The sequence below is a fragment of the Carya illinoinensis genome, chromosome 5 (assembly GCF_018687715.1).
Source record: "Carya illinoinensis cultivar Pawnee chromosome 5, C.illinoinensisPawnee_v1, whole genome shotgun sequence".
In the NCBI taxonomy this organism is placed as follows: Eukaryota; Viridiplantae; Streptophyta; class Magnoliopsida; order Fagales; family Juglandaceae; genus Carya; species Carya illinoinensis.
The window spans coordinates 12,902,533-12,924,942 of record NC_056756.1 but is presented as its reverse complement, the minus strand read 5'-3'; the positions used below and the strand labels follow the sequence as shown (position 1 = coordinate 12,924,942).

At 37.6% G+C, this 22,410-nt stretch overlaps 3 protein-coding genes across 8 annotated transcripts; all 3 read left to right on the top strand.

Moving 5' to 3' along the window:
• The first annotated feature begins 924 nt into the window (after nucleotides 1-924).
• On the top strand, nucleotides 925-7,729 carry LOC122309816. Of its 2 annotated transcripts, none has more exons than XM_043123487.1 (7): nucleotides 925-1,297; nucleotides 1,631-2,050; nucleotides 2,171-2,279; nucleotides 2,806-2,926; nucleotides 3,049-3,798; nucleotides 4,165-6,103; nucleotides 6,936-7,729. In XM_043123487.1, the coding sequence occupies exons 2-7, from the start codon at nucleotides 1,858-1,860 to the stop codon at nucleotides 7,361-7,363; spliced, it is 3,540 nt and encodes a 1,179-aa protein (XP_042979421.1). In that variant the 5' UTR covers nucleotides 925-1,297; nucleotides 1,631-1,857; the 3' UTR covers nucleotides 7,364-7,729. The 2 variants fall into 2 exon arrangements, with proteins under 2 accessions (XP_042979421.1, XP_042979420.1); XM_043123486.1 differs by having other exon boundaries at nucleotides 925-1,521.
• Nucleotides 7,730-8,421: 692 nt separating this feature from the next.
• Nucleotides 8,422-19,050, top strand: LOC122310733 (ATP-dependent DNA helicase Q-like 5). Of its 5 annotated transcripts, XR_006242661.1 has the most exons (21): nucleotides 8,422-9,619; nucleotides 9,699-9,752; nucleotides 10,038-10,150; nucleotides 10,316-10,528; nucleotides 10,969-11,047; nucleotides 11,371-11,424; nucleotides 11,544-11,618; nucleotides 11,786-11,839; nucleotides 12,399-12,443; nucleotides 12,529-12,623; nucleotides 12,752-12,881; nucleotides 13,965-14,063; nucleotides 14,246-14,301; nucleotides 14,398-14,500; nucleotides 14,647-14,775; nucleotides 15,966-16,135; nucleotides 16,314-16,338; nucleotides 16,431-16,546; nucleotides 17,458-17,592; nucleotides 17,671-17,733; nucleotides 17,859-18,132. XR_006242661.1 is itself a non-coding variant. In XM_043124862.1 (20 exons), exons 1-19 carry the CDS (start codon nucleotides 8,501-8,503, stop codon nucleotides 17,543-17,545), a joined length of 2,817 nt encoding a protein of 938 aa, XP_042980796.1. In that variant the 5' UTR covers nucleotides 8,422-8,500; the 3' UTR covers nucleotides 17,546-17,592; nucleotides 18,438-19,050. The 5 variants fall into 5 exon arrangements, 4 of the variants coding, with proteins under 4 accessions (XP_042980796.1, XP_042980793.1, XP_042980794.1 ...); XM_043124862.1 differs by lacking the exons at nucleotides 17,671-17,733; nucleotides 17,859-18,132 and adding an exon at nucleotides 18,438-19,050; XM_043124859.1 differs by lacking the exons at nucleotides 17,671-17,733; nucleotides 17,859-18,132 and adding an exon at nucleotides 18,434-18,673.
• Nucleotides 19,051-19,457: 407 nt separating this feature from the next.
• LOC122310735 (uncharacterized membrane protein YuiD-like) lies at nucleotides 19,458-22,410 on the top strand. Its single transcript, XM_043124863.1, has 5 exons — nucleotides 19,458-20,047; nucleotides 20,842-20,998; nucleotides 21,226-21,276; nucleotides 21,419-21,511; nucleotides 22,089-22,410. Exons 1-5 carry the CDS (start codon nucleotides 19,920-19,922, stop codon nucleotides 22,158-22,160), a joined length of 501 nt encoding a protein of 166 aa, XP_042980797.1. The 5' UTR covers nucleotides 19,458-19,919; the 3' UTR covers nucleotides 22,161-22,410.

Here is a 22,410-nt window from a genome sequence, read left to right as displayed (position 1 = left end):
TCTCATGCAAATTTTATAACAAAAGTATATTCTACTTAAAAAAAGAAAAGAACAAAAAACTAATATTTTCTAGTGGATCCATGGTTTTACAAAGAGCTTACACTTGATCTATCTATTTGAGACTTGTACCTAACATTACTCTTATTTAGATTATCATATATTATTGTGTAAATCAATTGTTACAACTTAACCTAAGCTTAAACATCAATCACCTTCGTTATATGAAATATGATTTTAAGGTCTTGAGTAATCTCTTTAACACGACTTATAAACACAAATATCAATAAAGATCATCTTCAATTTTACTGCAAGCATTAGATGGTTAAGCCTGAAGAGAGATAGACATGTCACTTGAATCATACAAAATCTAAAAATACAAGTCGGATAATATATATTTTTTAATACACATATTATTTTTCTAACAGTAAACCCGTTTATTTTTAAATATACGAAATCTGTATATTTTAAAACTGTATATAATATTATTCACAAAATATATTCATTCCACATTTCTTACAAACTACAAGAACAATCTGTACCATCAAACTTGTCACTTGAAGTAAGGACACGGATTAAATGAATCGGGATAAGGAATACAATTATTTTCTGAATGGGGTAGTGGTCATTTATAATATCTATGGCAGAGCTATGGTACTACTCGTCCAATTCTACACCTTCAATGCATCTATACTTTGCACCATTAATTGAAGAGCCTCATTTGATTTAAGCCTTTTATTTTTTAATATATAATGTTGGGCTCAATTTTTAGAGCTTTTGTTTTTATTTATTTATTTTATTAATTTCAAACGTAAAAATGTAATAGAATAATAAATACGTTATAAGTGAAAGAAAGAAAGAAAAGCAAAAATAAAATAAAATAAAAAAAGAAAAAAGAAAAAGACAAGTAAAAATCTGAGAGCACAGAAAAGCTGAGAAAGGAAGAAAAAGAAAAGAAAAAAAAAAAAGGAAAAATGAATGCTTGCTGTGGAGGAAAGAAGCAAATCTAAACCACAACACAAGAGGTTTTGGTTACTCTGAATCCTTGTTTTCTCAGAAAGGAGAGAATGCTGCGAAGTTTCTTCAGAGTTCGTTGGAGCCGATCTATCTGTTGGCGGTTCTCCGATCCGAACTTCCTCGCAAAGCAATAAATGTTGCAGATCCCAAGTGTCTGATGCGGCATTCGTGGCATTTCGTAACTGGCGTTTAAGCTCTGCTTTCTTTTTGATCTTGAGATCGTGGTCGCACTCGACGAGGATTCTAGCTCTCTGTTTGAAGAATTTTGACTCGGTAAAGTTGGGTAAGTCGAGCTCTTGCGGGTAGTTTTCAGTGGTGAATTTTGCTCTGTAGATTCAACTCCAATGGCGGGCTTAGTAGTTTCTGCAAGTTGAATTGGGGTTTAGTCGAGTTGTCACTGGCACTGTTGGGACTTTTGGCTGAACGAAAATCTAGGGTTTCAGATTCTCAAATTGGTGTTTTCTTTTTTATTATTATTATGGACGTCGAGCCTCTACATTTTTACTGGTACAGTTTTTATAGTTTCTATGTAATTATATGCAATTCTGTGTTCAACAATAAGATTGTACGCTGAGTTGACTTTGTCTTACAACGTATGGTTTCCGATTGGTATTAGGTTGGCAGAATTGGAATTTATTTAATTTGGCGTAGCCGGCAAATCAAAACGAAGCACGGTCTTTTGTACGAGTATGATTGTGGGCTGACCGAGCAGAAGAACATCTGTTTTTGTAGTTAGCCGGATAGCTACTATGCGGTTTTTGTTTTGGTTCAACTGTTGTATGATTTCGGGGCGAATGGACAGGTTGGGGTGACAATTCAAAAGGTTTAGCTTTTGGTGCCGTGATGCCTCCTTCGCCGGCATTGAGATGCTCTCCTGGGAGAGAGCCTAAAGGGGCCAATCACAAGCGAGGACGGAGTCTCGAGAGTGGATTGTTGTTTAGAGAGAAAGATGATCTTGCTTTGTTCAACGAAATGCAGACCAGAGAAAGAGAGAATTTCTTGCTTCAGTCGACTGATGACATTGAAGACACATTTTGTAATCTTCTATCCTGAAACCGGTTCTTTAATTTGTGTGTGAGTGTGTTTCTTGTTTTGCTCTGTTTCCCCTTAGATAACAATGCTGAATTTCTCCTCGAATTTGAATTGTCGTTTACAGCAACAAAATTGAGACACTTTTCTGCTAATAAGCTTGGAATCTCCATTCCAGCACGAGGAGAGAGTAGTGACCTGCTCAATGCCGATGAGGAGAAGAATGACTATGACTGGTAGGTCTTCTTTATCATAATCTGATTCTTTTAACCTTTCATCTTCGAATCGCTATTGAAATTTTATTTTTTCCACATATATTTAAATTTGGAATGATGTGATAGCATGGGGTCATAATTGAAGTGTCTTGCGGCTGGAAATTTTATTGTCTTGCAGAGTGAAAAATATTACCCATACATACAAAAAAAGAAAAAAGAAAAAGATTCCCTTATGGCTTGCAAGTAAGCAGAAAGAGGATTTAAATTGCACCAAAATTGTCTACTTCGCTTGTACACATTAAATAGGAAATTACCTTCTTGATAGTCCAGTCTTTCATCACGAAGCTATAAATTTTACTGTAAAAAAATGGTCAATTTATTACTTATATAAAAAAAATATATATTTGTCATTTTATTCCACTGATCACAAGAGTTTGGTTGGAAGATATATATGGCACTTTTCTCCTGCATGATGGTTTCTAGCTGGTATAAATGGATTTTTCCTTTTTGGGATCTAATGGAATGCCTGGTATTATTCATTTTACAGGTTACTAACCCCTCCGGACACCCCTCTGTTTCCTTCATTGGACGATGACCCACAACCAATTAATGCTGCACCCAGGGGCAGACCTCGGAGTCAACCTATTTCTATATCAAGATCCTCCACAGTAAGTTTTTGGAACACTTTAATGATCATAATCAGCTTTCTTTTACTAGAAGTTTCCTTGATGAAAAGCATGCTCGTCTTTATGCTCCAGCTGGTTAGATAATTTGTGCATCTTTTTTGCAGATGGATAAGAGTTTCAGAAGCAGTAGGGGTAGTGCCAGTCCAAATCGCTTAAGCCCATCTCCTCGGTCTGGGAGTAGCACATTCCAGTCGAGGGGAAGGCCTTCATCAGCAACTCATTCCAGTCCACCCCCAGGTCTAAGGCATGCTACTCCACCACGGAGGCCATCCACTCCTCCAAGTAAACCCTCAACACCTGCTCCAAGGTCTTCTACCCCAACTCCTCGGAGGGTGAGCACTGGGTCCAGTGGTACAATAGCTTCACCAGTGACTAGAGGACCTTCCCCCATAAAGACAAATCGAGGGAACTCTGCTTCGCCAAAAGTAAGGGCATGGCAGGCAAATATTCCAGGTTTCTCCTCTGATGCGCCTCCCAATCTTCGTACTTCTCTGGCTGATCGACCAGCATCATATGTGAGGGGTTCCTCACCAGCATCCAGAAACGGTAGGGATTCTACCTCCAAATTCAACAGGCAGTCAATGTCCCCAACAGCTTCTAGAAGCATCAGTTCAGCTCATAGTCATGATCGAGACAGATTCAGCTCTCACAGCAAAGGTTCTGTGGCATCGTCTGGTGATGACGATATAGACTCGCTACAATCTATTCACGTGGGGAGTTTAGACCGAGCAACTTCAAGGAGAGTTGGTGCATTATCAAATAACCAAGCTCTGCCCTTCTCTAAGAAATCAACTAGAATAGTGTCCTCAACATCTACTCCAAAAAAATCATTGGACTTTGTCCTTCGACAGACGGTATATTTCAGTTACACTTTTGTTCTTCATCATCAGCCTTTTGCAAGTGAGCATCAATTGAGTTGGGAATAATTAATTTTCTCACATCTCTTGTTGAGATCGAATGAACAAACATAGAGGTTTAGTCCTCGGAATAGTTGGTGTGTGTGCATATATTCTCATACTTAAAACTTTTTACTTATAAGATTTGACTGTTATTTACTTGTAGAAGAAAAAAGATTTTACCGTTATGTAGCTGGTAGAAAATTTTATGAGGATTCCTCCCTGCCCCTTGTTTTTGCAATGGTGTGAACTCATGAAGATTTGTCAATTAATAGTTCATATTTATTGTATCTGATGGGTTTAAGCTATTCAAAATCTGAGCAGGATAACCGGAAAATTCCTCAAAATATGTTCAGACCGCTCTTATCTAGTGTCCCAAGTACCACCTTTTATGGTGGAAAAGCAAGTTCTACATATCGTTCGCTGATATCTAGGAACTCCTCAGTCACAACAAGCAGCAATGCAAGTTCTGATCAAGGTGTAGGTGCTGCCCTTGATACTGAAGGTAGTGACCCGAACCAGGATGATGCAGCAAGTGAATGTGGGAAAGTTGCATATCCTGACGTTCATGAAGAAATATTTGCCTTTGATAAGATGGATGTAGTGAATGAAGGTATTGGGCATGAAGTGCCTGTTGTGTCACTTCACATTCAGCAGGCTGACTTTGATAAAGGCCCTGCAGTTGACTATGTTAATGTTGACTCTGGAAACTCTGGTCACCATGGTATTGCCATGGGAATTAATGCGACTTCTGCGGCTTTTCATGCCACGGCTGACTATTTAGAAGTTGATATTCTTGAAAATATGGAAATTTGTTCAAAGTGTGGCTCTACATACATTGCTGTGGATGGACTGAAAGGAGGCATTGAACTTTGTCCAGAGTGCTGGAGGAAAGATAAAATTTTGAGTGCCATAATTCCAGAAACAACGACCGTAGTTCCTATAAAGTCCCCGTTGATGTCTACAAACATTTCTGCAGAAGAAAAACCTTCGGATGAGATGGAGCCCCAAATTATTAGACCTGAATTTGAACACATTGCTTATGTGGGTGAACCAAATGTTTCACAGAGTGAAGAGAATATTGAGCAAGGCCAGACTCCCCGGAGTGAGCAACAACAGAACTACTCTCGAGAATATGCAAAGTCGATGATGGAGGAAGCTGAGCGTAGGGATGTCAACAAGCAAGAGAGGTGCCAACCAGCTGTTGGTTACAGCATAACTGATAGTGGAATTGGGGGTCAGCAATTGCATCACTATAATGAGTATCCAAATTTGAAGGTTGACTTTTCAGAAGGTACAGGCATCTCTATACTGCTGAAGAGGTCAAGCAGTAACAAGGGGCCTGTTTTTCAAGGCAGAACATTTACTGCTGCTACAATACCTTACGATGATCTCTCTCTTACAAGAGACAGTGTAACCAGTATGAGAAGCTCCATTGGGCATGGCAGTTTTTCTGCATCATCATCTATTGATTTCAGCTTAGCTAGACAAACGGAGAGTCGTGTACAACGACAGTTAAGCAGCAGGAAATCAGACCTGGAGAATTACCGATATGACATAAACACAAAGCCTCAAAGCAATGGGTCATCTTTATCTGGAAGTTCAAACCCTGCTCACCTTGGATCAGATCTTGCATCAAGCACATTTATAGAAGAAAACTCTCAGGTTTCTGCTGGGAATGTAAAAGATGCTAAAGTGGAAACACCAACAGCATCTGAAGAACAAGCGCTCGTGTTGGAATATATGCAAGCAGGTGTTACTGGTACATCTTTTACTGGGACAACAGTTGAGAATGATAATTTTAAATGTGATGATGGTAGTAGAGCACTTGATGCTTCCAACTTTGAAATGTCCAGTCATGTAGTCGGTGTTAAGTTAGAGGACAACATAAATTATGAAGATTGTGTTTCTTGTGGAAATGGCGAACTTTTCACTGAAAATGCAAGGAGTACCATGGATATGGAAGCATCAAATAGAACTCCAGATTCCTCTTTTGGAGAAGAATTTGCCTTGCTTAACGGTAGCATTGATGAAGTGGATGTTGCACAGGTTCCTTCACAGAGCACTTTGGTTACTGTGTTGGATGGGAAAGCTGAACAATGCTGTCAGAGTACCCCTGGTTCACAGATTGATGAAGTTTCTCTGATTTCGAAGAGCACCAAGGGCGAAATGCAGGAATCTTATGTTACAGCCTCTTCAGAAGGGGATTTAATTGCTGCAGTTTCGGAGCCCAACACCTCTGATCATGCACATGGCATCCTTGGTACGCCTGTGTTGCACATTTTTTTTTTTTTTTTGTGTAATTTCTACTTGGGATTTACACTATCATAGTTGCATCTCATCGATTGCCCATGATATGTATGGTGTTTCAATTTTTGGTCTGGACATTTTAATTTGCTACCACATGGCTCCATCAAACCTTGAATGTACTTAGTCGTTTGTGCCACAGAAGTGAGTTTTCTGACATCTCAACATTATTTGCTTATACTCAGACAGACTTAGAAAGGCATGTAATGGATGATTTTGGTGACTGAGTTCTGTTTAAATGATTTTAGCTTGTCTTAGCAATAGGAATGTGATAGATCACATTGTCCTGATTTGCTTTCTAGCATTCACCGGAAAAGGCAGATTATTCTATGATCGGATAGTATTCATAGGTTTATTGCCAAATAGCTACTAATTCCCAGACTTCATATTTGGGTTGGGATATTCTTGCAAATTTTTCCTAATTGAATGATAATTCATGCATTCAGTCTATCCTCATTTTATGCCATCACTGCATACATTTTATGTGCATCTGTATATCATGACATTGCCATGTATATTGATTTGCCTCATCATCTGGTCTCGATTATTCTCCTTTGTAATTTGTACTGGTTGATTCCATTTACTTGAACACTGCATTCCATCTTCTGCAAACCAGTTGCTGATGCAGAGGATATAATGGAAACCAACTTTTCTGACTTTGTTACTGGCTTTTACATCATTTAGAAATTCAGTTCTTGTGACACATTTGATGTGCTGAAGCCCCGTTTTGAGATAAAATTAACAAGTCTTGGGAAACTTCTCTGACTAATTCCTAATGTTTTTGACAGAGGAATCAACAGTAGTGGTAGACGGTCAGGGTGGAAGTAAGTCAAGAAGTCTAACACTTGAGGAGGCAACAGATACAATACTCTTCTGCAGCTCCATCGTTCAAAATCTGGCCTCCAAGGCTGCCACCATGGCGATTGAGAAGGAAAGCTCAATCCCATTGGAAGGTTCCTGGCCAACAGTTACAATACTGGGAAAATCAAATTCTGAGAGAAAGGTTGGACGAGGCAGAACTGCTGGCAAACGAGCATTGAAAGCCCAGAAGGCCAGGCAAAGGCAGGTGGAAACAGATGCGAAACCCACATCCAATAAGACTGAGAATGATGAGAATGTTGACGACTCTTTGACCCAATATGTTGGTATTCCCAACAAGGTGGACAGCATGAAGCCTCCAAAGCTGGAATCCAAGTGCAACTGCACAATAATGTGAAGTCTATTTTTTATTAAGATCGTGCTCAATGGTGCCCAACATGCTATATTCCCTTGTATGTTACTGGCTAATGCTTGAAGGGCTGTTTGACTAGTTGCCAATCGGTTCCTGGTAATCCAATTTATTTGTGAGAAATGCCATGTTGTCTTTGGGGGCAGTAATTGTAAAGTAATTTTTTTTCTTTTCTCTTTTTTATTTTTATTTTTATGTTAGGCTGGCATTAGTGAGACGCACTGGAGTTTGTGTTTTCCCCAGTAGCCACATTCTTGTTCCCTTTGGTTCAATCCTCCATAAGAGATATGTGAACGAAATTCCACTCATTCATTATGATTGTGAAGTATATAGCTTTGTTTCATTTGCAGTTTAGTAAGGCTGGCAACTCTCTCTCTTGACAAACTAATTTCTAACAACTTGTATTATTTGGGAAGCATGAGTTTTGCTTCTGTTGAGTTTTTTTATTCATTCCTGTGTCAAGTGACAATAAATTTGGCCATAAATTAATTTTAAAAATTTCATAACAATACTATTAAGTATTTATTATTAATTACAGAAAGTCTATTAGGAAAATTCCACAATAAAACTATAAAATTGGAGATTAATAAAAGAGAAAATCTATTTAGAAGTTTTAGTTTTTACACATTCAACAAACTGCCGATGTGGAAGTTTTCTATATCAATTATACTAAAAAATAAGATGAATGTTACGTATAATATAATTATGAAATATGTAAGTATTGTGCAGTTATTTTAAAAAAAAGTAGGGTCAACTATAACAATAATGACGATTGCAATAGTCACTTTCAAAGTGATTGTACGGCGCTTGTGAATTCACGATTTTAATAATCATTTTTTTAAAAATAATTGATATTTTAATTTTTTTTTTTTAAGTTATAATTATAAATGGTACGCTAAGAGGTATTTAAATTAAAGAAAAAGGTTTTCAAACGTAAGAAATACCTGAAATTCTTTTATCAAAAAAATATATTTCCAAGGGTTTCCTTGAAACTTCAGGGGTATTTTGGGTTATTCAAGCTCGATATTAAACAGAAAGTCCGGAAGCGTTTTGGCGGGAAAAGTAAGAGGAGTGGGATTAGGAATCCCTTCCCTCTGCTACCGTCATCGATCCATCGATCTTTTCATGGAATCAGATTCAGAGTCCTCCGATGGCTCTCATATTTCCGCCACTCCTCCCAGAGAACCAAATCCACCACCACCTCGACCTACTCTTCGCTCTTCCAACAAATCCAGAATTAGGGTTAGAGCCTCCTCTTCCAATCACTCTACTCCCATTTTGAAGTCCAAAAAACTCTCTTCCAATCCTCCCTCAAATTCCGACCCCAAACCCACACCCAAAGACCGCTCGCCCATCCCCTCTCCCCTCTCTGGTCTCCCGTTCCAAATCCGCCGCCCGTCCGATCAAATTTCAGCAATCTCCACGGTCGAAGCCCTCCCCGCCAGGCACCTGTCCAGCTCTGCATCTTTCTCGAAATTCCGGAGGCCCTCTCTCAATTTCGAAGATGACCCATCCCCTCCCGTGTTCGATTCAGAATCCCAGGTTGAGAGTAGTGGAGCTCATCGACTTACATCAGGCTTGGTTTCGGAAGAATCAAAAGGCGAAGCTGTCAATACTTCAAATCCGGTGAAGAGACATCCCAATTTGATAGGAGGTAGCGCTCCTCAGCCACCTGTGAAGTTGCGGAAGTGTGGCAATGAAGGGAACTTTGTGAGGCTAAACTTGAATAGGAGTAAGCGCAGGTTTTTGAACAAAGGCAGTAGAAGTAGAAACAGTCATGTATCAGGTGGTCGAAAATACTATAGAAAACGTAGGAGAAAATTGGAAGGTGAAGGCGAGCCTGAGAAGAGTACATATGAAGAAGACGGTCTGGTTGTCGAAAGCGTGCAACAGAAGCAAAAGAAGGAGTCCCAAAGTGAGAAGTCAGATAGCAAATTGATTGAGGAGGTGGTATCTGTGACTAGAAATGAGCCGTCGGATGAGAACCTGGTAAAGTTGTTGAAGGTCATGTACGGTTATGATTCATTCCGAGATGGGCAGTTAGATGCGATTAAGATGGTGCTTGCTGGGGAATCGGTGATGTTGGTTTTGCCAACTGGTGCCGGAAAGTCATTGTGTTATCAGTTGCCGGCGATGATTTTGCCAGGGATAACGGTGGTGGTGAGTCCATTAATTGCGTTGATGATCGATCAACTGAAACAGCTGCCCCCGATGATTCAGGGTGGTCTTCTTTGTAGCAGTCAGGTACTTAATGCTCCCTGTCTTTTTTTCACACAAAGTTTTTGTACAGGTTGCGTGATCAATGTGCTTTCTATTGTTTTAGACAGCTGAACAAGTCTCGGAGACACTGAGGCAGATTCAAGAAAGGACCATTAAGGTGCTTTTATCAACAATCTATACATAGTTTAGGTTTGTCAATTGTCTTTCGAACATATCTGCGCTAACACACTGAGGATGAGAATCATATCGCTAGCATGATCTGGGTGTCACGTCCACTTTGTTTGCTACAAAGTAATTGTTGGTATTCTTTCATGAATGTAATTTTTTTTATAGGTACTATTTCGTGAATGTAATGTCGTAGATTCTACAGCACATCTAGAGTACAGGTGTTTTCCACTTGCGGTAAATGCTGAAAGCTAAGGTATTGCTGTTTCTATTTCAGGTACTTTATGTCTCACCAGAGAGATTTTTCAATGCAGAATTCTTGTCATTATTTTCTACCAATTTATCTGCATCACTTGTTGTGGTAGATGAAGCTCACTGTATATCTGAATGGTGAGTGGGTGCAGTACCTCTTGAGTCTTTGTCTACTTGGGTTTTGTCTTGTTGGTGAGATCAATGCTTATTCTAATCAAGATCATGTAATAATCCTCTGTTTTTCTGCTAACATCAAATTCTTATGTGTAAATTTTGGATAAACCTATTTGAAAAATTTTTCAGGTCGCATAATTTTCGGCCTTCATACATGAGGCTCAGGGCATCAATGCTTCGTGCTTCGCTCAATGTTAAGTGCATTCTTGCAATGACTGCTACTGCCACTGTCACAACTTTGCACGACGTTATGTTTGCCCTCGCCATTCCGCAAACCAATATTATCCAAAAAGCACAATTAAGGGACAATTTACAATTGTCAGTATCTTTGAGTGGAAATAGGCAAGTGGAAATAGTATTTTAATATAGGGACAACTGCATTTTGCAATCCATGCTACCATCTTAATTTTAATTTGCACCATAAATTATGTATAAATCTAGTGTAATTGGATGCTCCTATGGTACTTAATGGGATTGAATTAGTTAATAAAAAAAATGTATCATAAACTATCAAAACTGACAATCGGCACCTTAAACTGCCAAATTTTGGCAATTTGCATCCTTAGTTAAGATTTGATCTTAAGATTGTGCCAATTGTTAGTTTAGGTAATTTAGAATGCGTAGTGCAAAATGGCCATTGTTTAGGGGTGCAAACGGTAATTTCCCATTTATTCTATATTCGCAATTTTCCATCTTTGATTGATTACTTAAAAAAATATCCATCTTTTATTGAACTAATCTACTGTTGAATTTACCCATTATTACTATAATGAACAAAATAGGTTGAAGGATTTGCTGATGTTGTTAAACTCCCATCCCTTCAAGGAAGTTCATAGCATCATTGTATACTGCAAATTTCAGGTATGCACACACAATTAATTGATTGTTGAAATACTTCATAGTCTATCATTTGGTGATTTTTTTTTACACAACGACAGTGTTTGATTCCATAATACTGTGTTTGAATGGTGGTTCTCTGCATCTCTGCAGGTTGAATCTCATCTATTGCAATTTTTTCAAAATGTCTGTTTGTATTGTGCGTTAGCATCCAAAGCTCCTGATTTTGGATCATGAAATGTGCACTTTAATATTTCTTGGTGTTGAACATTACATGAATATATGTAATTTTTTTTTTCATTTGCATAGCTTGGGTGGCCACTAATACTTGTATTTTGGTTTTACAGTCTGAAACTGATCAAATAAGCAGATATTTATGTGATAACAATATCTCTGCGAAGGTTGGCCCTTTATTTTTCCAAGTTTTATGTTAACAATATCTCTGTGATAGCAATACTTCTTTTATGGGCTTTTAATGCTCAATGGCAACCCTGACAATATTCACGCCGTTTGCTATTAGAGCTATCATGGTGGAATTCCTGCTAAAGACCGTACCCGCACACAGGAGTTGTTTTGTTCAAACAAAATTAGGGTGGTAAGAAAATTATTCTCAAGGCTGGAGTCTGAAATATATCTCATTGTCCAATGTTCAAATTATATCATCTATTCACTTACTTGTTTGTCCATCTTGTTAGTGGTTCTATATGTTGTATTATTTACACCTTTCTCTTGCCTGAATCATTCACTTGCTCTTTTTGGAAGGTTGTTGCAACTGTGGCATTCGGTATGGGACTTGACAAGCAGGATGTGGGAGCTGTAAGAAGAAAACCCATAGATATGATAATTGTTATTTCTCTGCATTATATTCTCATGAACTGGTCCCCCAATAGGGAAGTTTTTGGTTCATTCATTAAAGCGGTACATTAGGATGGCGTGCCAAGGGTATAGTGAAATGGATTGTGTATACAAACTTGTACAAAAAAAAAAAAAAAAAAAAAACAAGGAACTCATTGTGCATATACAGTTGCTCCAGCATTTGTTGTGTCCTGTGCTCCAGGCTTCCTAGGGTTATCCTTCACTCAAGTTTAATTCCATCTCAAACAAATGACATTTTTTGAAGTAAATGTTTTTTTTGATGGTTAGAGTAATAAATGGATACAATAATCTGGTGTTCGAATCTATGAAATGCTTCCATCTAGTCTTTCTATGACCCCAATATATTAAAAGATTGGTTGTTTTCAGCTGGCATTTTTCTGCACTGACACGAATGTTTAGCTGTCCATTTTGACATATCTTTCCATTGCAATATCCATACTCTTGCGTGAAACTATCACAGAGAAATTGATATCAAAACCTCCTTCACTTTTTTTTCCAGGTAATTCATTACAGCTTGCCAGAAAGCTTAGAGGAATATGTTCAGGTGGAAATATGGTCATTAACCTCTGCTTGGTTGTCAGGAGTTTCTCTATGTTGTTTGCTCAATGAAATGAATGATACACGTGTAGGAGATTGGTCGTGCTGGAAGGGATGGGAGGTTGTCCTATTGCCATCTCCTTTTTGAGGATGACACGTACTTTAAACTCCGTAGTCTTATGCACAGGTAATCAAATATATATAGCACCTATGCTTTTTGAGAAAAGTAAGACTATATATAGCACCTATGCTATTCACCTTTTCTTCTACGAGGCTTTATCAGTCCAGAACTGACTTGCAGTATGGTGTTCTCAGTGAAGGAGTAGATGAATATGCCATAAACAAGTTTCTGAGTGAAGTTTTTGCCAGTGAAAAGAATTTGCATGGGAAAATATGTTCATTAGTCAAAGAATCTGCATCTCGCAAGTTTGATATGAAAGAAGAGGTCATTTCCTTGTATCATTGCTGTATCAATGTTTTAAATACTGAATTACTAGAGATAATTGATGTTTATGGATAAATTTTGGGCAGGGTTTTCTTGTGATATCATCTCAAAATTTCCTTTTTGTTAAAGTGGTCATTTTATTTTAACCCTTAGGGGTCCGGCTCAAGTGGTAAAGGCCTTGGGTCTTAGTGGTATGCTCTCTCTAGGTCTAAGGTTCATATCCTCTTTGGTGCAAACAATTTCTATTGGCCATCGGACTGGAGGATTTTCTCCTTGAATTACCCGAGATGCACTTATAGGAAACTCCTTGCCGAGGGCTTGTGCAGCCCCGGGATTAGTCGGGACGCCGTTCTTGGTAACCCGATGCCAATAAAAAAAAGTGATCACTTTATTTTGACAATTCAAAACAAAAAGAAAAAGGAAAATCTAGCATGAGCAAGTTATTCACCAAAGAAGGGATCAGTTCCTTAGGATGAATTTCCTTACGAGGCTGACTTATGTAAGATATCCTAGGATTCTAGGTATATAAGATTAAGGGCTTGGTGATTGTACTTACCTTTTTACTAGTTGTTTATGGAAGTATTTATATCCAGTTCTGATGTCAGTTATTTGTAAAGAGGTGGAGACGCTTGTTCTGATGAAGGAGACGCTGTTGATGTCTGAGAGTAATTTGTTGAGGTTGATATGTCGATTATAATGGTACTCTTGTTTATGTAGGGTCCTTTCTTTTTCCCTTTGTCGATTTTCTAACCTGTAGCTGACAAACAATGTAATGGTTAACTTTGAGCTACATGCTCTGTTTAGATCACTGGTTTGTGTTACGAAGGCAAGGTGTATTTGCCATGCAGCAGCTGAAGTTGTGAAAGATACAACGATACTTGTGTTCTGTTGTCTCCTTTATCTGTTTCAGGACTATAGTTCCTATGATGCAATACACATAGTTTGCACTTTTGCATGGATGCTCAACACTAGCACTGTCTTCTTAGTGTTTGAAAACTGTGAATAGTGATGACGTGCCTTGTAGAATCTCCTCTGGCATATTCTATGTGCTAAATTGCTTGTTGCTGTTTTTTGCTCTTGCAGGTGATGCTGACAATTCTAACTCACTTGGAGTTGGGAGAAGTGCAATACTTGCGCTTACTTCCACAACTGAATGTAACTTGCACTCTAAACTTCCATAAGGTAGGTGGCAAACATTTTTTCAATTTATTTATTTATTTTATTTCTATTAGCTTGCTTGTGTGTTCTAATGGGTTCAGGAGGTATGCTATATTTTTTTTATTGGGATGGTTTTTTATCTTTATTTATCATGTTATACCATGCATTTCATGATGCTTAAAGATTTTGGTATCTCTCAAGTGTAGACTCCCCCAGTGTTGCTTGCTGAAAAGGAAATAGCAGTTGCAGCAATTCTTAAGAAGTTAGTAGACTTTCTAACTTCGATTACAAGCAACTAAATACTACTAGCTCATGGATCTCTTTAGTAAATCAACTTATGCTGAATGAGTTTTTTCAGATCTGAAACTAAGCAAGGGCAATATGTTTTTGACATACCCACCACAGCGAATAGCATTGGGATTACAGCGACTGACCTATCCAATCAGTTGCAGAATCTAAAGGTTCAATATATTAGGCCACACCAAAGTTATTTCATGTTTTATTTTCTTCTCTAGTTCGAAGAACTTTATTATGTTACTTTCTCACTCTCTTTTAGATGCTAATGCATATCAAACTATTTCTCTTGTTCTTTTTATTATTATCTCAGTTTAAGGGAGAAATAACATATGAGCTGAAGGACCCAGCGTATTGTTATACAATTATGGAAGTCCCTGGGGATTTTTGTTCTCTATCAGCTCATCTTACAAAATGGTTATCAGAAGTCGAAATCAGTAAGGTGATTGATTATACCATTAATGCGTATCCATCCATGTATCTATCTATATGTGCTTTTTAGCATTGGATGTTGAATCACCTTTCCAAAGCTCCAACTGACATTTGGCGGTGTTCTCATGCCCAATGTTTTCAAGCCAGACGGCTGAAAGAACCGATAAAAGGAGAGGCTCAAGGGTTGGAGGTCCAACTGATGGGCGAAGTCCATTGGGATTGGACCGTGACATCATAAATATGAAACATAAGTTATCTATAAATAAGTTTTTTAGATTCGTATCCTTAAAATGATGAAAAGCATTGGTCTCATGGTTGTATTTTTAAATAGTAATGTTAGATATAGTCCTAAGGTATAGGGCGTGTATGGGGGGCTTACATGCTCTAGGACTGTAAATATCATTTCTCATTTTTAAAATGATTATAAACCTTGAATTTAAGCTATGAAATTTGCAAATTAAATATTTTTGTGCCAATGTATGTATAAAAAATATCGTAATATTGTAAGGAAAAAAAGTTACATAATAGTGTAGGACGAACGGACGAAGTATCTATTTCTTGGTTGGCTGGTTATGGTTCAAATCCTACCATTATTAAGCTTAATAAATTTTTCAAATCGACTCTATGATAATTAATTCCATGGTTCGAACAATCCTAATTATATCGATATTGTTGGTGTTGCTCTTGTATATGTCCCATGTACTTGGCTATGCCTTTTTTAACAAAATTCTTATTTACTGATAAAAAATTATATCGATATTGCAAAACTCTTAACAATGTAGCATTTATTGTTTTGCATAAAAATGTCAAATTGGGTTGGACTGGCCCTAATACCCACAAATGGCCATGCTGGCCAACCGTTTTACTATTGATTTACCCACAAATGTGCTGAGCCAAAAGAAGACCGGCTTGTGGTTCAGTTGGTTGGTTCAATTTGGATTTATAATATTGGGACAAGGGGTCCATAACATACCAACTTAATGATATGAACTATCTATTATTGCTGTTATATCACATAAATGTCATGTCTTAGCCAATTTTTATTGTATATAAGATTATTAATAGTTTAGTCTATATAAGTTACTTTTATATTAGTATTAAGATGTTTTTCCCTTTTTCTTGAGAAGGGGTGGGGAGAGTCTTTGCTCTTTACTGTTTCAAACTACAAATGATACATGCTATACTTATTTTTTGGATTAGGTATGGAAGTTGAATGCAATGTTTGATGCTGTAGTCTTTGCGGTGAATGGGTGTGAGAAGATGCATGGTTGCTATGGGTGTCAACATACGCCATGCCTTCAAAGGAAGATTGTGGCCTACTTTAATGGAGAAGATAATTCGGACATTTCTAATAAGACTGGTCAAACCAGGTTGATATCTATCTGTACTAACACGACTTCTATCATAATAATATATTACACATGCATGTCTAAACTTCAAACATGTGAATCCTGCTGTTCATGTAATTAATTTGGAACCTCAAGCATCCATGTTTTTATTTGAAGATGCTTTTTCATTGAACTGATAACATATTATTTTCATGTGCAGCCCATTTTTACGAGCAGATATAAAGGTGAGATGTTATCCAGGGGTGCTTAGATTTTGCAATAACGGAGACTCATGTTTAGCAGTATCAATATATTTGATTTGTTTTTGGCGTAACAGGTCTTTCTACAGAGTAACTCACATACTAAATTCACCCCCAGAGCTGTTGCAAGGATAATGCATGGAATTGCAAGCCCCGCTTATACTTCTACAATGTGGTCTAAAACCCATTTCTGGTATATCAAAACGTATCTTCTTTCCAATTTTTACTGAAACAGTTGGGTTTTGGTTCATTGTTTAGGGCTTTTAGTGAGGTCAACATCATTCATCATTGATGGGGATAAGCCACTTAAAGACCTGGAACAAATCTTAACTTACATATATTCTGTAACTCCTTTGTTCATTTGCTACCAGTGATTATTAAAGTAGACATCAGTGCTTCTAATCTATTGTATGATGTCAGTTTGATTGAGAAAATGTCAAAATTATAGTTTTCTTGCTTCTTCTATCCAGTGCAAGGTCATGTGGGTCATATGATAGGTCTCTATTAGGAGGTATCCTGGACCAAATAATGCAGTCTGTCTGTTATAGCCTTCAAAGGAATGTAATCTTTTACAGTTCTCCATATCCTTAAGGAGCTCATGGAAATGTGGTAATCAGATTTTTTTCCTTCTTAATAACTCTTCAGTCATAAGAAGTTTCTAATGGGTCTTGAAAAGATTTGGGATTTAGCTTTTATGGATATTCTCTAAAAAAGAAAAACAAATGGAAAGTACATTCTGACCCAGAATAAATATGATCCTGCATAGTCCTTGAAATAGTCAGGTCTGCTATCCATGGGTCATGATGGATTTGAATGTTTTGTGAGGTGTGAATAAAAATGGAATCATCTTATTCTAATTTTGATGCGATGAAGACGCAATGACTTGATTGGGAAATTGCAATGCAATTCTTAAGTTAGTGATTTTACTCTACAGTAAATGACTCCCATGTGAGAAAAGTCTAGGGTAAATTAAGCTTTAATTTGGATGCACTTGAGCCATTAGCATAGAAGTATGCTCTTGCAAACCATTTCTAGTTAGTGGTAGTTGCTTAAAATTATTCGCCTAGGAAGAAGCTGAGCTAGTATGCTATTTTTGGGTCACAGGGGAAGATATACACAAATAGACTTCCAGATGGTGATGGAAGCGGCAAAAGCAGAACTCATGAATTTTGTTGGGAAGGATGCACTTTAGCTGTTCAGGATCAGGCATCCAGCAACTAAACTGCAGGGCTTCTGGAGGTAATATAATGGTGAAAAATAATCTTTAAGAATCATTCATTTCATCCACTTATCTTTTCTTTGGGCTATGAGAAGCAGATGTTCCCTGGATTTATGGGTGATTTTATTTGTCATTGTTCAAAGGCGCTAACAAAATAAATGGTATGGACAATTTACAACAAGGGATGTTGTAGAATAGATGAATATGGGATGTATGTGGACAAAATCCTCTACAGAAACATAATTTGTGCATGATTGACTAATGTTCTTTGTGCCGGTACTTGCAGGGAACATCCAAATCCATATAGCCAAATATATTACAGCAGAATAAGAGAATTTATGTTCATATCCAGAAACAGTGGAATTCGTTTTTAATGGCATGGCCTTTCATGATTTTCTTGTCTCTAATGTGCCTACCTAGTTAGGGCATTAGAGTTGTGTACTGACATTGCCATTTTTTGATCAATATATTTTATTTATTTATCAAAAAAAAAAAAAACAGTGGAATTTGTGTTTAATATATTCATTAATATAAGAATTGCCATATAGATTTGTTGTCTATTAGCTGATGTTAATTTATAAGCTAGTTTTCTTTTAATTTTATTATTTTCTTAAAAAATATATAAGAATGATCAACTTGAAAAAAATAAAGAAATAGTGGGGGAAATTGCTTGACTAGGAGTTTTTTGTATCGTCAACTACAGTGGTATTTCTATCCTTTTTATTCCTGTACTACAGTTTTGCTGTCCTGTCGTTAAAAATGTAGAACAAGTCATTTTTGGCTATAATGGTTGAGTAATTATTGATTTCCTTCGCAATGCATCAAGACGAAGTGACTGTCTTTGGCATTGTTTTGTGGTAGGAAGGGTTAAGCCAAGATTCTGATGGCGGGAAAGAGCTCGGATCAAGATTAAAATCCTCATAGTTCTCCTTACAGCCGTCATCTTACCGTCCTTACATTTGTGTCAAGTTATTCCTAGTGCAAGGGGTTTAGGACCCATACAACAGTAGGAATGATCTAATCTGCATCTTCCATCAAAGGGATTGTAGCGGAGAAGGGCTGTAAGAAAATAAACACTACTCCAGTTCTGGATTCTGATTACCATAGATTGCATCAAATCCGAGCCATTGTTGGACTTGCATCGAGTTAAGCAGGTTTGCTTCTAAGGGGTCATAAACAAGTTAAAAGACTCAAACTATGATAGTTTTCTTGCAATGCTTACTACCCAATGGTAAAAGATGGGGTGCCTTGCCGTTAAAGCACGGTCCATCATCAGCTTTACTAATAGTTTGTAGGATTCATTAGAAAATAGATTCTAATCAAAATTTGCATTCTTTAATTAGAAGTGAGACAGATGGGTTTGCAAATACTTGAAAGAAACGGCACTCCCTGTTGTAACAAAAGGAAGATGATTTTGGCTTTTGGGAAGGATGCTTAATGGGGACATGAATACAAACTTTTGAACTCTCGATATGTAATATAACATGTGAATGCATATAAACCGGCTTACCAGTCAAAAATGTCATCTATTCGACACGGAAGAGGATGTCATGGGAGGATAGAAGTTGCTCTGTTTGATTGGATTACAACTAGAGGGAAAAAAAGAGTCACGCTTGAATAGTATGTTAAAAAAAGATTCAAAAGAAGGAAATTAAGGGAGTCGGGTCCACGGCTGGCTCGATCAAGTTATAGAAACCTTCAACGCATGATTAGTTGAGATATCCTGTTGACTGACCCTTTTATTTTTTATTATTTGTTGTCAGTGGGTAATGTGGGTGTGACCACGACCTGCACATACAGGCCTTTAATGTTCGCAGCAATGTGATGTTCCAAAAGCTAGCCGAATATGCGTGTATTTAGCATTGAAAATGTTAATGATCCTCAAAATGCCGAAATTTGAGTGTTCCCTCGATTACGTTGAAAGTGTAGAGGGAAAGGAAGGAAAAAGAGAGGGGGTACGGCTAGAATATTCTGAGCCATGATTTGAGCAAGCGAGGAGGCTTATTTTATTCAGTTGAGAGACAGAGAGAGGCGAAGACCGTTAGTTAAATAAGGAGAAAACTGAAGCAGCCCTGTCTTTTTGGTTTGGTTCTTTCTTCCTCCTTCCTCTTCTCCTCGGTCTTCTCTTTTTCTATCCAAATGAATCGAAACTCGCCACCTAAAATAACGCTTTTGTAGGATCCCAGAACCAGCCGGTCCTATCATTCCTCCATCCACTTCCAACGACCGTAGTCTCTTTTTCTCTCGACGAAAGAAACAGGTAATAACACCCGACAACAGAATATTGTATCGCGGAAAATCGAGATTTGGGATTCCGTCTGTTCTAGCGAGCGAGAGAGAGAGAGAGATGGGTGAGGTGGCGGCTACATCGGATTCATCATCGACTTTGTCATCTTCAATATTTACGAATTACCCTCTCCTTTCTGCTCTCGCCGCCTTCGCTATTGCCCAGTCCATCAAGTTCTTCACCACCTGGTCTCTCTCTCTCTCTCTCTCTCTCTCTCTCTCTCTCTGTCTCTGTGTTAATGGGCTTTGGTTCTTTTAGAAAATAGACATCGAAAAAAACTGGATCTTTCTAGGCTCTCCTTTTAATTTTTAAATGTGATGTAACAAGATTCAATGTCTTGTTTGTTGTTTGCCTTGGATCAGATATAATTCTTCTACTGTGTCTTAAAAAGAAATTGTGATTTTGCTCTCTGATTACATCTTAAAATAATTGTATCTTTGCCCCGATCTTGAAATGAATTTGCATAGCAACTTAGCGAGTCATTTTGACAAAAAGCCTTAAAAACCAAGTTCATTATGAACTACTTTATTCTTTTTAATGTTCAGCTGTATTTAAGTACATCACCACCATCAAAACAATGGGGTGCAGCTACTTTCCTATTTCTTCTCTAAATGACGGCTTGTGGGGTTAATTCAGTATCAACCAATGGCACGACGGAACTAGCGCTAGATATAATACCCAATAGCGATACATGCACTGGTTGCCTTTCTAATCACCCAGTAGTGTCATTATTATTATTATTAATTATTTTTTTTTGCGCTATAAGTGATATGGAAAAAGGGAATGTCGGGAGAGCAATTACTTAATTATATAGGTAGATGTACTTAATTATATCGGTAGATGGGGAGTTGGAAGCTTATCTGAAAGCTTTTGTACCTTAGTAAAGAGCTTTCTAGCTATATGATGCTTCGGCTTATATTGGTGCTACAGTCCTGCTTAAATTTAGTTTATCCTGAGAGTCTTAATCCTTATAGATTCGCAGGTATAATGAAAGAAGATGGGATCTCAAGCAGCTTGTTGGATCTGGTGGAATGCCATCTTCTCATTCCGCCACTGTGACTGCTCTTGCTGTGGCCGTGGGGTTCCAAGAAGGCTTTGGAGGATCCATATTTGCAATTGCATTGGTCTTAGCATGCGTTGTATGATTTCCTTTCTTTGCATAGTTGGGATTCACATATTTGAGTAACATAAATAAAACCGCCGTAGACCTTGTATAATTTCTATATTGTCTGAACATCACTTTTGATGTTCGAGGTAGTCATCATTTATTTACATCTTTTAACTATTTTCAAATGAGGTGCTAGAAGAATCATTCGAATAAAAGTTTTCCCTTTGGAAATTCCTGATGTAAAGAATTTGGTGGCAGGTGATGTATGATGCCACTGGTGTGAGATTACATGCTGGACGCCAGGCAGAGGTTTGATGCTCTTGTTGATCTTAGCTTTTGTTGTTTGAATTCATTTTGGTTTAGATCTCTATTTATAACATTGAGATGCGACTGCGTCTTGCTTTCATTATAGTTAATCAGTTTCATGTATTGAAACTTGATTTTTTTGTAGGTTTTGAATCAAATTGTATATGAACTTCCTGCTGAGCATCCTTTGGCTGAGAGCAGACCATTGCGTGAACTTCTTGGTCACACCCCTCCCCAGGTATGCTTTATTACATCAGATTACCTTTATGATTAGACAGTCGATCCTCATGACATACCTATCGGGATTGAAGGCATTTTAGTTTATAAATCTCGGAACATGCATTTATCTAGATTTTTTGTTATTTTATTGTATAACCTGTCATGTTTTTGTTTAATTTATTGGATATTTTTCTAGATAGTAGCTAGGATCATCGTAATATGCTTTGTAACAATATTTGCTCTGTAGATTGGTAGGAATGGTGATGCTGATATATGTGGGCACTTAGTTCAAGGACTAATGCTAAATTCCTGGGCTTAAAACTGTTAAAAGTCCAGATTTCAGAGAATTTAAATGCCCATTTTCCTAGAAATTCTGCCTTTCACATAATGTTTGGGCACTGCGATACCATATAGGAGATTAAAACTCATCAATCTTGTGTTTATGGTGCATGTATTGCTGGTCACTGTAGAATTTTAATTTTCACGTTTATGAAGGTGGAATGTGAAATTCCTCTATTTTTTTGTGGGGCTGAGCTAAAAGAAATTAATTGTGTTAGCTATTGTAATCATTTGTTCATTCCATTGTTTGATTACAGGTTATTGCTGGTGGAGTGCTCGGGATTGCCGCGGCATCTATTGGCCATGTGATCACCTTGGCTAGCAGCTGAGCTTGATGCTGAAATAGATCTCGGATATCATCAGACAGCATCTCTGATTGCCACGTCTCTTTTGAGGAATAGGATGGCAGAACTGTCACCCTAAGTGGCTCCTTCGAATTTGAATACAAGCTCTTGTTCATGGTGTCTTGTACGCATGTTCTTATATAAACTGCGTTATTTTCATATAAAACAGCATAGCGTTTAATGTAACAAATCTCTTTTAATCTTTACAAAAACAAAATACCTTCTCATTGTACCA

What these genes read in the sequence shown, in the direction of transcription:
- LOC122310733 (XM_043124862.1), top strand. Translation starts at nt 8,501, where the DNA reads ATGGAATCAGATTCAGAGTCCTCCGATGGCTCTCATATTTCCGCCACT. An exon ending in TTCAAGAAAGGACCATTAAG is followed by an intron (nt 9,753 to 10,037) that starts GTGCTTTTATCA and finishes TTTCTATTTCAG; the next exon opens with GTACTTTATGTCTCACCAGA. An exon ending in ATCAGTTGCAGAATCTAAAG is followed by an intron (nt 14,501 to 14,646) that starts GTTCAATATATT and finishes TTATTATCTCAG; the next exon opens with TTTAAGGGAGAAATAACATA.
- LOC122310735 (XM_043124863.1), top strand. Translation starts at nt 19,920, where the DNA reads ATGGGTGAGGTGGCGGCTACATCGGATTCATCATCGACTTTGTCATCT. An exon ending in ATGCTGGACGCCAGGCAGAG is followed by an intron (nt 21,277 to 21,418) that starts GTTTGATGCTCT and finishes ATTTTTTTGTAG; the next exon opens with GTTTTGAATCAAATTGTATA. An exon ending in TTGGTCACACCCCTCCCCAG is followed by an intron (nt 21,512 to 22,088) that starts GTATGCTTTATT and finishes GTTTGATTACAG; the next exon opens with GTTATTGCTGGTGGAGTGCT.
- LOC122309816 (XM_043123487.1), top strand. Translation starts at nt 1,858, where the DNA reads ATGCCTCCTTCGCCGGCATTGAGATGCTCTCCTGGGAGAGAGCCTAAA. An exon ending in TGACATTGAAGACACATTTT is followed by an intron (nt 2,051 to 2,170) that starts GTAATCTTCTAT and finishes TGTCGTTTACAG; the next exon opens with CAACAAAATTGAGACACTTT. An exon ending in GAGAAGAATGACTATGACTG is followed by an intron (nt 2,280 to 2,805) that starts GTAGGTCTTCTT and finishes TTCATTTTACAG; the next exon opens with GTTACTAACCCCTCCGGACA.